The sequence below is a fragment of the Parasteatoda tepidariorum genome, chromosome 1, assembly GCF_043381705.1.
Source record: "Parasteatoda tepidariorum isolate YZ-2023 chromosome 1, CAS_Ptep_4.0, whole genome shotgun sequence".
NCBI classification, from domain to species: Eukaryota; Metazoa; Arthropoda; class Arachnida; order Araneae; family Theridiidae; genus Parasteatoda; species Parasteatoda tepidariorum.
The window spans coordinates 14,915,980-14,929,925 of record NC_092204.1 but is presented as its reverse complement, the minus strand read 5'-3'; the positions used below and the strand labels follow the sequence as shown (position 1 = coordinate 14,929,925).

The 13,946-nt window shown below is 29.0% G+C and overlaps 1 protein-coding gene across 4 annotated transcripts in view; it reads right to left on the bottom strand.

The window, feature by feature from the left end:
* Positions 1-2,873: 2,873 nt before the first annotated feature.
* LOC107446992 (alpha-1,2-mannosyltransferase Alg9) overlaps positions 2,874-13,946 on the bottom strand; it is a 32,053-nt gene continuing 20,980 nt past the window's right edge. For 3 of the 4 annotated variants that reach the window (XM_043045436.2, XM_043045435.2, XM_043045434.2), the window contains 6 exons: positions 13,674-13,745; positions 12,276-12,405; positions 9,051-9,198; positions 8,056-8,185; positions 7,045-7,172; positions 4,243-4,622 (listed from right to left, as the gene is read on the bottom strand). In XM_043045436.2, the coding sequence (XP_042901370.1) occupies positions 4,493-4,622; positions 7,045-7,172; positions 8,056-8,185; positions 9,051-9,198; positions 12,276-12,405; positions 13,674-13,745 (738 nt within the window). In that variant the 3' untranslated portion in view covers positions 4,243-4,492. Of the gene's footprint in view, positions 4,623-7,044; positions 7,173-8,055; positions 8,186-9,050; positions 9,199-12,275; positions 12,406-13,673; positions 13,746-13,946 lie in introns of all 4 variants that reach the window. The other variant, XM_043045432.2, reaches the window with a different exon arrangement.

Below are 13,946 nucleotides of genomic sequence, written 5' to 3'. Positions count from 1 at the left end.
TCTTAATATTTAAGAAAAATTAATTTTAGCGTAACTTGTCCACTATTACTTATAAAAGTGCAGGCCATATGGCTAGATTCTTAAGTTCTGATAAAAGTTTTATGAGAGATCCATTTGCTTTAAAAATTTCTACTTTGGTTCGCTACCACTAGAAAGAATTATTTTCAAAATCTTCATAAGTTGGAGAGCCTCCACACGATTTTTCATAAGTAGTCCGCGCAGACTATTTAAAAAGTGAACCGGTTGTGCGCATGAACCCAAATTCTATTTTAAAAGTAGTTGAGAGAAATTTATCATCTATATTTGAGAATTGAATCTTTAGTGGTATACAAATAAATAAGACAAATCAATCGTATTCATAAATTAAACAAATTTTTTGACATATATATGCATACCCTCCAACTGCTACGGAATTTCCGTAGTTTCAGAAATCTTCTTTTCAGACGGTAGCAAAATTAATGTCTTAATATTTAAAAAAAATTAATTTTAGCGTAACTTGTCCACTATTACTTATAAAAGTGTAGGCCATATGGCTAGATTCTTAAGTTCTGATAAAAGTTTTATGAGAGATCCATTTGCTTTAAAAATTTCTACTTTGGTTCGCTACCACTAGAAAGAATTATTTTCAAAATCCTCATAAGTTGGAGGGTATGACACCCACACACTGTTTTATAACATAGTCTTGTTATTTTGAACCCTACGCAGAAGATAAAAGAATTCCGTGATCAAGCATTGGAAAAAACAGCATTTGTAAAAGAATTTTGATGGACTTACTAACACGTTACATCGAAAAGAAAACCATGAAAATTTCCAACGGTTAGTCCGACGGCAAGGTTCCAAGCCCTAATCTACCAGCCACTGAGGGTATTTTGCGTCAGCATTATGGTCGGTGCGAGCCGGGAGCAGAATTCGTATCGCACCAGTCTTCGCAGGGATTTGAACCTGGGTCACCTTATTGGGAGAATCGGCTGAGCGATGTTGGGAGGGGGGGGGAGAAACATGATAGGACCAGGTGAAAAAAAAGACTTGAAGCTGATGATAACAAAAATATATGGAAATTAATGTAGGAAAACTGCGTCCTACCATTCGTTTTCCAACCAATAAGAATGCATTGCCAATAATGAAAAACTGTGTTAGACTATTATGCTTTTATTTTAAGTAGAGAAGCGTAATAAAAAAAATGTTAAAATGAAGATTTTGTCTCTTATTGATGATAGTTTGCATTAAATTAGAAATGAAATAAATAAACTAACGTACGTGTACTGTTTATTTCATCAACAAGATTTACACCTTAATAACATGGTAGTTTTATTTATGGGGTTTAAATGAAACATTTACAGGAAACATTTACATCATATATTTTTTTAAATATACACTACAATACAAGAACAATAATGGCAAGAAAAATATTGCAATTACTTTTTTTAAAATTTATTTGTTTCTGCATTTATAACATAATATTAGTAGTTTTATGAAAGAGAATTTTTGATCATTCTTTCAAACATTTTATTTTGATTTTTCTACATTAAGGCTTTTTTTAATGAAACATATCATCATCTTTAGCCAAACATTGACATAACTTGATCTTGCATTAAAATTTTCCAGCAAAAGAAATTTCGGATAAGAGATTTTAGGTTGGCAGCTCATCTGCAATTGTAACCATAGACAGTGCATTATATAGTTGCAAACTGGACACACAAAAGGGTTAAAAAAAAACTAGATGAGTGGTTCCCAAAAGGATTAGATCAACCTAGATCCTAGGATTAGATCGACGGAAAGGTGATTCTAACCAATGACCTGGGTTTGAATCCCAGGTCATCTTATTGTGAAGCGAGGACTCTATCCCCTGAGCCACCCTGGCTCTTAAGATCAGAATAGTTACAATCGGGACAGTTAAAACAAATAAAGTTTCAAAACTGTTAATTTTTTTCCCTAAATGAGCCGTATTGCTTTTCATAATGGAATTTCAGATTTGGATTCAAGGATGATATTTAACCCATTGCAAATTTTTTGACGTTCCAGTTTAGTCCTTTCATTTCCTCTTGTTTTTTTTACGAATCTCTTTGTTTTCTACACCTTGTCTGCAAGCTAGCAAAGAGTATTAAAACAGGTAAGTTAAACGCAAAAAACTCTTCCCTTTGAGGGAGTAATACATTAAGCTTTCCTCCTAATATATTATTTACCATACTTATAGGTAATATGTAAATACCAGTTGTGAGTAAAACTGTTTAACCAATTAAAATCTGAAATCTGAATTTGAATTAGAGAAAGAAAAAAAAAACATTTCTGTTTGTGACAATACCAATACGAAAAATAAATATGTAAAATTTTACCTCAGACTAGACCTTTCAAGTTGGGAGCAGAATTCGTATCAACCAACCACCGCTTCAGATTCAAGTCTGGGACACTGTATTTGGCACTCTATCTCCTGAATCACCACGGCTCTAATAAATTGGCTTTCATATAACAGGCGCTCTACTGTACTTTAAAATACCAATAAAGGTGAAACAGATTTGCCATGAAAAATTTCTCCCACAGTAGTGATTAATTTAAATTTAATGTAGTAAATTTTTTTAAAAAAAATCAGACATTGTGAGCTTTTGATTTCAATAAGTAAATTTTTTTTAAAAATTGGACATGGTGAGCTTTTGATTTCAATAAAAAAAGTTTTAATTTCAATAAAATACTAATAAAGGTGAAACAGATTTGCCATGAAAAGTTTCTCCCACAGTAGTAATTAATTTAAATTTAATGCAGTAAATTTTTTTTTAAAAATCGGACATTGTTAGCTGTTGATTTCAATAAAATAAAAAATACGACGAGTCGACATTATTTAAAAAAGATGATAAATGTTTGGCACAAGAATTTATAAATGCAAGTCAAAATCTTTTATTATATTTCTGGAATGCAAAGTTTTAAAAGAGTTAATTCAGAAAAAAACTGATTAAAAATTACTACAAATAGCTTCAGTAAAAATAAACTACACTTAAAAAATGTATTTTTCATTATAGGGTTTTTAAATGTATTTTTTTCAATGCCCACTGAAAAAAAAGCTAAAATTTAATTTGCAAATATAGCTATGACAAAGCATACATCTTGCATAACTAAGTAATTTTTTTAACACATTCACAAAAGATTTTTTCTTTTTAACAAATATTGTTTGAAACAAATTCTTTCAATCTTTAGGAAAAGTGTATGGAAAAAATAAGTTTTACAACAGAAATAGTGCGAAATATCATGAATAAATATAAAGCCATTTATAAATTTTTAAACAATATCATCAAATATTCATAGATTAAAAACTTAATTTAAAAGAATTCTAAGCATATCAAGCGAATACAACTATTAATACAAGTTGGATTGATTCATAAAAGAAATATATTCAAAGTACCCACATCAATTATGTAGGTAGGTATATGTTTGTTTATTTTATCATGAGCAATATATATACCATACATAGATTTTCACAAAATAACTTAATTTAGTAACAGAAAACTTATGCTTAAGTAATAGAAAAAATAGAACCAGCCAAATACAATTTGGATTAAATAGAGTTTATAATAGCATAGTTTATGAATTGAGCAGAAAAAATTTAATAGTATTAGCTAATTAAGAAAACAAAACCAGGCAAACAAAATTTTAGTCAAGTTAAAAAATTTTAAAAATAATAATTTATGTAGTTTAAGTACAACTATAGCATAGTTGATTCAAAAGTTTATAATGTAAGTTATAATAAATGTTTGAAAAGTTTATATAGATACATTATTTCTGAAAATCTTGTAAATTATATTTTCCTAACAATTTTCTTTTAGATTTGTTGCAAATTGGTTGCTCAATGGAGTATAATAAGGTTAATGAAATTTTATGTAAAAAAATATATAGCATAAATGTAGTTAAAAATAATTAATAAACTTAATATTTATATAAACTTTACACCAAAAGCGGGCTTTTTTTTACACTTAGAATATTGTTTTTAAAGGTGAACAGAATTAAAATTTGGAAGTTTCGCTAAAGAAACACTTTAGATAGATTAAAAGAAGAAAGAAAGGAAAACAATTTAATACACCTAAAAATCAAAACCAAAGAAATGTGAACTCTGGATATAAAACAGAATTTACAATTCAGAAAAAAATGCGCAACCCATTTAATTTAGAGGCGCACAAGCTTTTTTTCATATTATAGAAGGCTTTCAATACTTTCTGTGGAAAAATTAATCTTACAATACTATTATTATAATTATACTTTTTTTGCTTCCATTTTTAATTTGATAACATACTCTGAGCTCCAAATCATGAATCTATTTGTTCTGAACAAGTTTTGATGAAATAAATTGTTTTTAAGAAATCGAAAGTTCTTTAAAAAAATTCGACAGGAATTCCAGAATTACACAGCATTCATATATCACATAACACAGAATGAAACATTTAAGTAACACGTAACACAACTCTTCCATTTGTACTTATAAACATCTCATATGATAGATGACATCATGTTAGTGCCATTTCTTTTTCCTAACTATTCGATCTTTAATGTTCACTCTTTGAAGTAAGTTATAATCAACGTATGTGCAGTAAAGTTCACTTAAATAAGGGACATAAAAAGCTCTAAAGAACTGATGAGATCTGAAAGGAATTATGAATAGCATTAAATACAACACAAATAAATTTATCAACATTATTGCTTTCTAAATATACAGAGTGCTTCTAAAATTCTCATACTCTCGAACACATAAAATAAATCAAAGAAAAAAAAACTAGAATAAATTAAACAAATATTACATCATAATATTTAGGCAGATAGTTGTAAAGTGATAGAATGGATAACACACACCTATTATTTTATGCTGCTACTATTTATGAAAGATCGAAGGTAATTGTAAGACTGATTTTTAGTCACTGTGGGGAACATTTATAATTAATTGAAAGAATAAAACTAAACAAACATATTAGATGCAAATATTCAGGTAAATATAGTAGTAAAGTGGTTTATAATGAACAAAACAGAAGTTTTATTTTATGATGCTATAATTTATGAAAAAAAATAAAGGTAACTATAAGAGTAATATTTAATCACTGAGGGGAACATTTGTTGTCAGCTAACATAAATGTCTATAGTGAAATACTACTTTCCTAATATGGTGGACAAAAAAATTTTATTCCAGTAGAGCAATATTTTCTAATAAATGTTATATCAACTTTTTGTTAAAATTGTTTGTTTTTAAAATTGATAAAAATTAGTATATAATTTTATAGATATAATAATTTATTTTTTTTATTTCCAATGAGCTGCACAATTGGTCTTGCCAATGAGCAGACCTAGTGCGTTCTCCAGAGGTGGTATCCACTCTTTCAGGACCACCACAATTGGTGAGATACTGTTGGTCATGTTAATTTGGACGTCAAGTTTCTGCCACACTAGATGGCAGCACCGAGACTCTATTTGGATGCTAAAGTGCACTAGGAATTTAATTTTGCCGGAAATGCCAAGAGCCAATAAGGCACTCCAGGGATCTTTTACATGCCGCATAATCATACGACATGGCCGCTGAGGATTTTCTGCATCCCGAAAATCCAGTGTCTGGTCCGGGGATCGAACCCGCAGACTTGGGCTCAGAAGGCCGATGACAAACCAACTGCTCCACCCAGCCACATAGATATAATAAATATAAATTCAATTTGAATAAAAATATACTTTAACGGATATTAATTTACTGACTTTTAAACTTTAATTTTTTTATGCACCAACAGGATCGTACAAAAACGACCTTCAGGACTTATCTGTCTCTGAAATATGACTTTTTGTTTATTATTACTAATTGATTGATACGATAATTTGAAGTTTAACATCGCCAAAGGAAGTATTTCATAGTTAATATTTCATTTGAGGACACTATTTTGTGATCATTCTCTCGCTTGTGATCATTTGTTCTCCAATTCTCAATCTCAATCAATTTCAGAAGCAAGTCTTACATATTTTTTCATTGATTCATTAACATTTTTAACTAGTTATGAAAAAACAAAGCATTAAACGCTTAACTTGAATTAAAATTTCAGAATGTGTTGCTCCTGATATTGATGAATGATTGTATAAATATAAATCCTGATATTGATGATTGTATGAATATAAAACCTATCAGGATTTTATATTCATACATATAAAATCCTGATAGGTTTTATATTCATACAATCAATATTTTATAAATTGTATTGAGAATAGTGTAGAATTATTTTAAGTGGCTTTGCAACATTCATTAGAATATTTAGGCATGATTCTTCTCTAAGTTATAGTAGTATTTTTTTTTAATGTAAACTCAATATTTTATTTTTATTTACTTTTTTATTATTTTAATACCGATATGTAAAAAAGATGATGATGCTTAACAGCTGAACTTTACTGTTGAGGAAATTAAAATTGTACGGGCTGAAATTACATGAGATCTTGGCACACTTGAATATGAAATATACATAAATAATTGCAAGCACACAAAATTATTGGAATTTTGGATAATAATTAAAAATTTTAATAATTTATAATAAAAGTGGTTTACATTTTAATATTTCTAATCGAAACTTAAAAAAAAAACATATTACTCTTTTTGTTATTACGGTATAATTTCTGCTCTCAAATTATCTTCAGTTACATACTAAATCCTGATGGGACTTAAAACTAATTACAAAATTTTATGAGCAAAATTAGAAAATATTGATTATTAAAAAAATATTTGCTAAGGAGTAAAACAAAATGTACTTAATGTCGTAAAAAAGCTTTACCTATTTTTTTTATTATTTGGTAAATAAAGAGTTAATCAAAATTGAATATTAGATTACATCTTTCTGAATTCGAACTGATTAACATGAAAAAATTTTTTATGTACATCAAACTCAAATTAATTCCTCCGTAATTTTTTGGGAGTTTAAATTAAATTGCCAAACTTTTTGATGTTCGTCCTGGTTCCTTTTCTGAGATCAGTCTGTTCACATACATGAGATCACATACTGAAGTACTTACTCACATACTTATTTTAAAACAAGATTTCATACTAACCTAGCAGCATCAAGAAACGGGACTGAAAATAACACTTTCCAGTTGGGATCCCTAGAATATCTTGGTTCCAGTTTTGAAAAGTGGGGAAAATCAGAGTCCACAATATAATCACACTCTTTTATATTCACCTAAAAAATAGTAGATGCATTTAAGACTTTCATACAAACTACACTATAAAATTTTTTTAACATCTTTTAAAGCCCTGTTCTTATTATTCATACCCTTTCATAAAATATCACAACAATTTTGTATTTAAACACAGATACAGTGAAACCTTTAGGAAAGACCACCTGTATGTAACGGCTTCCTTTGTTTACGACCACTTTTGGAAAGCATAGAATACACAGAATTTTTCTACAGGCTTTGTTTTGAAGAAAACCTGTAGGAGAAACAAGCAAATCCTCTCCAAGGGACAGGGCAAACCTCCACGCCAAATACGAAAAAGGTAAAATAAGGAAACACGAAAAAATATCAAAATAAAGAGAATTAACAAAAGAAATAAACAAATTCAAATGTATTCAAAATATTTGTGAGTGGCTCTTATTTAGACAGCTGATTTTGTCGATTGCTGAAAGAGATTGACAACCTCATGTTACAGTCAAGTACCCTAAAGACGATGCTATCCAGTTTTAGAGTTAAAAGTTAAATTAGAAGAAAAAAAAGTTTCTTTTTTTCGAAAAAAACAAAGCATCTCAAACACCTCAACTCTCATTTTTCAAAGTAAACTAATTTTTATGATATAAAATAAAATGCAAGCTTAAACAAAAACAAAATTGTTTATTCATTTAAAATAGTTCTATCATTCATCTGAGCAAAATTAAAATCAATTGCGAAAAATCATGTATCTTAGATAACATTTTGAAGTCAATGGAAGTAACACCTAAGAATGACCAATCATTAAAGACCATTTTACTGTGGAAAAGACAGGGACCGCTCCTGAGAGGATTCATTGCATTTGATGCGTAGGAATTATTTCTGATAAAAGGCTAAGAAAGGGGACATAAAACTCACATATCTTGATGGCTCTTCAAGATTGAGATCGTTCATATCTGAAGGAATGATTCTTGTAGCATTTGGTAATGAAGAATATGGCTTGGGTAAGTGACCTTTAAAATCAGACTGCAAAAACTGCAAATTCCAACTGAAACAAAAAATAACACAAACCAAATGTTTACAATTATATTAATATATATAAAAGATTATCAGCATACAGAAAAGATGATTAAATCAATTTAAAGTTATGTGCTGTGATTAGTCAGAAAATGTAACTTTTCAATGTACTCTTCAATTCAAAAAGAGCTAATCCTTCCACCTATATAAACACAATTTCTTTTTAGTTTTGTTTAACTACAGGTAACTTGAAAAATTTTGTTTTTCAAATTACTTATTAAAATATGTTAAATTCAATCTAATTACCAAAGTTAAGATTTGTAAATAGTAAAATTTTTTTTCAAAGTGTACTAAGTTCAATTTGTTTAATAGATTACAATAAAAGAAATAAAACAAAAACTATGAATTACCTAGCTTAAATCAACTGCCATCTTATACATCTACATAGGTTAAAATGGAGGATTAAATATAAGGAGACCACTAAGTATGATTATGGTGTTATGCGTACCTCTTCTGCCACAAATATATCTTCATAAAAATAACATAAAGCTTGAAAACTAACAAAAATTACCAGCTATATCTATATTATTTCACTGAAATGTTTTTTTAAAAAAATTAATAGAATTCTATACTAAATTTAAAGACATACACCTTAACTCACTAATAGAGAAATCATTTGTCCACATTTCAAAATCTTACAATTATCTGATTAAAAAATTAAATAATTAAAAATGAATTCCAATACTGTGCATGGTAATAAAACATATTGTAATATTTTTATATAACAATAATTGTAATATAATAGAATTAAAAAAAAATATATATTTTTAATATTTATTTTAGTTTTACAATTAAAAATTAGAATTACAGCTTATAACATATAAAAGTAATCTTACTTATCAGGTAGAAAGAAATGGGAAGGGAATCTGTACCATTCTTTACCCACACATACATTAACAGGATATTCAGGAGGAAGTGGATGAAGATTTTCATTATAAGGATATGTTCCAAGTTCCATAAAAACTTCATTAGGAGCACGATATCCTAGAAGATAAAATTACACATCATGCATGATTAAACAAAACCATAAACGATTTTATATACTGTATATATTTAAATAATCAATTAAGTCATATATTTGAATACTACATTTGTTTTCAATAGAACACGTTCAATATAGAACTTTTTACATCTGCCCTTCAAATATTTGCTTATAAGTCAAATATCTGCAGAAAACCGTTATTAATAATTAAAGACAGAAGAAAAAGAAATAACAAGATATTTTCTCCCTTTTTGTTGTTATTTGCTTGTAAGTCCTTTTTTCTCCAGTGATCACTTTGTTACACTTTGGAAACTCAAAGTCCTTAGGATCTAGGACTTAAATATTTCTGAGTCCTTTTTAAAACAGGAATTCTCTGAATTTCAATGTAACTACAATCGAACCCCGCTATAGTGAACCGTCTGCGGACTCAGTAATGTGTCCACTATAACCGATGGTTCACTATATCCAAATTTTTTGAAGAATATTTTTTGCATAAGACAGTTGAATGATTGAAAATTGGCTTTGCAATTTTGCATAAGTTATTTAAAAAATTATTAACTATTTAACAGATAATAAAGCAAAAATTTATGGAAAAAGTAATTATGTCGCTAAATATTAGTTTTATTTTCACTTTTCATGAAAAAAATTTGTGATTTTCGATTGAACACAATTTGATTTTAAATTAAGTTCATCAATTTTCTTATCTGCAATGTGCAAAGAATGCAAGATTTTTACATTTTGAACAAGATTTCGAACCATCTTAACGAAGCATCTTCTACGTTTTCTCTTTCAGCTCCACGCAGTTTTTTTCAATGAAACCATGTTTTTGTCGTATGCCGCAAGAATTGCACTTCGATTTTTCCAAATGTTTGAAACTGTAGATTTTGACAAGGAAAATTCCATCATCAATACGCTTTACAATTTTAACTTTGTCCTCTATCTAAAACGCTTTTCTCTTTAGGAGAATTTGCCATTTTCACTGCTTTTGAAATAAAAATCTTGTCTCAAATAGATAATGTAAGAATATGAAGAGAGCAGCTGTAGAATGAGTTAAATTGTTCCCCTTCTTGATTGTCAAGGGGTGATTTGTAAAGAATATGGTTTGAACAGATAAGAAAATTCCAAAAATTCAGCAGGTGGCCAAGTTAACTAGTTGTAGAGCAAGCTTGGGGAAAAGAGATAAAGCGAGGCTTGTCAGGGAGGGGGGAGTATAAGATAAATGATCTGTTTGACATTTATTACAGTATAGTTAAAAGTGATAAGCATAAAGGAGAGTAATATGACACATTTTATAGGAATGCATTCATTTTCAGTCCCAACACCTACAAGTTTAAAGATGGAGGACTGAAAAAGATATTTAAAGAAATGAAATTTGAGTCCACTATAACCGAGTTTCCAAGTTCTAAGCTGTTCACTATAAGCGTTAAAAATAACATTATTTAAATAGGAATACGGACGGGACCGCTAAAAAAGTTCACTACATCCGAGTGTTCACTATATCCCAGGTTCACTATAGCGGGGTTCGACTGTATTAAAATTCATATTTGCGGTTATTCTATGTATCGATATACAAAACAAGAACTAACAATGAAAACTTATATTTGGACTGATCAAACACCTGCATTAAGGAAAAGCAAAGATGTAATTTAATACTCAGAATTTCTCTAATTTCTTCCTTCAGCTTAACCCCTTAACTGTCGAGTAAATGTACGCGATTCACTCCCCAGTGCCACCGTTTTTCGCTCAAGTGTACTTTCTTACGTGGTGTTTTAGTGGGGGGGGGGGAAGATGCATGCGTTGCAATTTTAGAACAGTTTACTTTTACAAGGCAAGAAAAAGGAAAGAAAGAGAATACAAAATTTAAATTAAATAATAAAAATACAATATAAAAGATGTTAAAACTTAGCTGTTGTATGATAAATACTGAAACATGGTTGGACACATAAGCTAACATCGCATTCATTGCACTGATAGCGGGATTCNTACTTTTACAAGACAAGAAAAAGGAAAGAAAGAGAATACAAAATTTAAATTAAATAATAAAAATACAATATAAAAGATGTTAAAACTTAGCTGTTGTATGATAAATACTGAAACATGGTTGGACACATAAGCCAACATCGCATTAATTGCACTGATAGCGGGATTCACGCCGAATTTTTTTCTTGAACAAACAGCACATTTTCGCGATGCATTTGAAGACGTTGATGGAAAGAATAAAAAGCACCAAATACACACGGGAAACGAAAGAGAAAAAAGAATAAACCCGACCTTACTCAAAAAGAGACAAGGCAAATGAATAATATATCACTTTTCCATAACATCCTTTACCCATTCCCCCCTCCTCCGAAATTAGTAATACATTTGCAAAGCAAACACTTTCAAGGCCAGTTTACTGCATTCTGAAGTAGGGGGGTTGTTACATTTATAGCAGCACAATGGAAAGCCTCGTACTTCGGGTAAGTGTATATATACGCCTGCCGCAGTTAACGCATCATCTGGCCGCGACGTATATATACGCCCGTGGCAGTTAAGGGGTTAAGAAAGAAGAAGAAACATTTATTTGTTTTCATTCAAAGTTAGGTTACAATTTTCTCTCCATAAATTGGCTAGAGGACTATCTTTTCCTCATGCACATACATAAAACCCAGTTTAAGTAATTAATTATAATATATTGATACGTTATAAACAAGTTTCTCAATTTTCTTTATCAAATGATTACTTTGTTCTTCAATTATTCAGATTATATGAATCAGGTTTGCTTTCAGTTATTCAGAACAACTGAAATACTACGATATATTTAGATATCAAAAGAATTAGACATTAAACAAATACAAAACAATATATTTTTAAATAATGAATAGTAAAATTCTTTGTTTTCTAGTTTCTTTAATTTCCAGTTTGAAGTTTGTATGTTGGTTTAATATTCAAGCATAAAATATCAGATGTTAAAATATATATTTTATCAACAAAACATAAAAGACAAGTAAATATTTTGTTAATGTTACATAATAAAATAATCTAATCAAAACCTTATCAAAATATTTGAAAAGGAATTAGCTGTAGTTTAATTTATTACCTTTATAAACTGCAAATATTCTTGATGTTGATAATATTGTAAATAAAATCATGATGGACACGGATATCCAGCTAGTATAATCCAAATAATCAGACATTTTCTTCTTACCAAAGAGATAATGATATATTCTCTAAAAGAAAAAAATAATACATTTTATGCAATAAAATTATTTTCATATCAACTTTAAATGTTTGAAAACAACTAATATCTACGCTCTATAGTAGGACCCCCCCCCCCCNGGCCCCCCCCCCCATTAGTGTGACCCTTCCATTATAATAACTGTTATAGAAAGTCCGGTTTGCTGACGCAATGTTATGCTCATTTTACAAAGCACTTTTTACAACAAATAAAGATCGCGATATAATTCTAATTGCAGAACAAAGTGTTCTAATTTAATGACATAATTCTCATGAAGTAAAACTTAAAATAAATTTTTAAAAAAAGCACTTAATGACTGGCTAAAGTTTATGAGCAATATTAAAAGTATGTAAATGTATTCTTAACCTTACTTGGATGAAATAAAATTTTTACTTTAATGACATAAAAAACTACACATTATTAAGTTTCATAATTCTATTTAAAATGTAACCTGTTTTTTTTTCTCCAAAATAAGTCCTGTATTTATGAAATATAAGTAAATATTAGCCCTAATTTTATGTAGTCACAATATAGTAACCTCATATTATAACATCTGCTTTTGTTTGAACCACAGGGGTCATTATATTGAGCGATGACTTTATTAGTTTAAACAGCTAATGGACAACACAGATACAACAACAAAAAGTAATTTAAATATTAATCATGTATACTCCAAAAAATTTTTCTTTGTTTGCATGAGATAAGAGTACTTTGCTTCCACCAGTACAAGAATACTAGTATAACCAGAAAGAAAAGCAATTTTTTTGAAGTACATTTTTTTTTAATTATGCTCTACGCTCAATCAATATTTATGATTCTAACTTTAAATAATGAGTCTCAAGAATCAATGTTGATATCTATGTACCAAGTATCAATGTATCTCCAATAATTAATTGATGATAATTCACTAAGTTATAGATTTATAATTTAAGCAATTTAAATATAGACCATCCTCATCATATTTGGCACAACAGCACACAGTGAGCCAAGGCCTTCTACTGAAGATTCTTTTAGGAAAACCTATTTTTTTTACCTGGACTGCCAGTTTTTTAGTCCAATCACTTTAATATCTGATTCAATGGAATTGAGTTATCATTGTTTTGGCCTTCCTTTTTTTCAACTATTAAAGGACTTAGAAACAAAAATTTTCTACGAGATTCTTTTTCACTCATTCCAGTAATATGAGCAGCCCAGACAGAAATTGATATGTTTTCATGTATACAAAGAAGTAAGAAAATAAATAAGAAAACACAAGCATACCTGTAATGAATCGATACCAACAGCTCCACCAAGACAGATCATAGGGAAAATGGGGAACAAAAATCGTTCTTCCTAGAAGAAAATCATCACGAAGAGTTCTGAAATACCAGAGTTTTCAACTAAGTCTGATACATAAACTTTTTAATTAATTTGTTAAATATTTTTATAATCTTCAGATATATATATATACATAACATACTTTTTCCAGTAAATAAATATTAAATTTTAAAATACAGTCAAACCCCGATATAGTGAACATGGTTTATAGTGAAC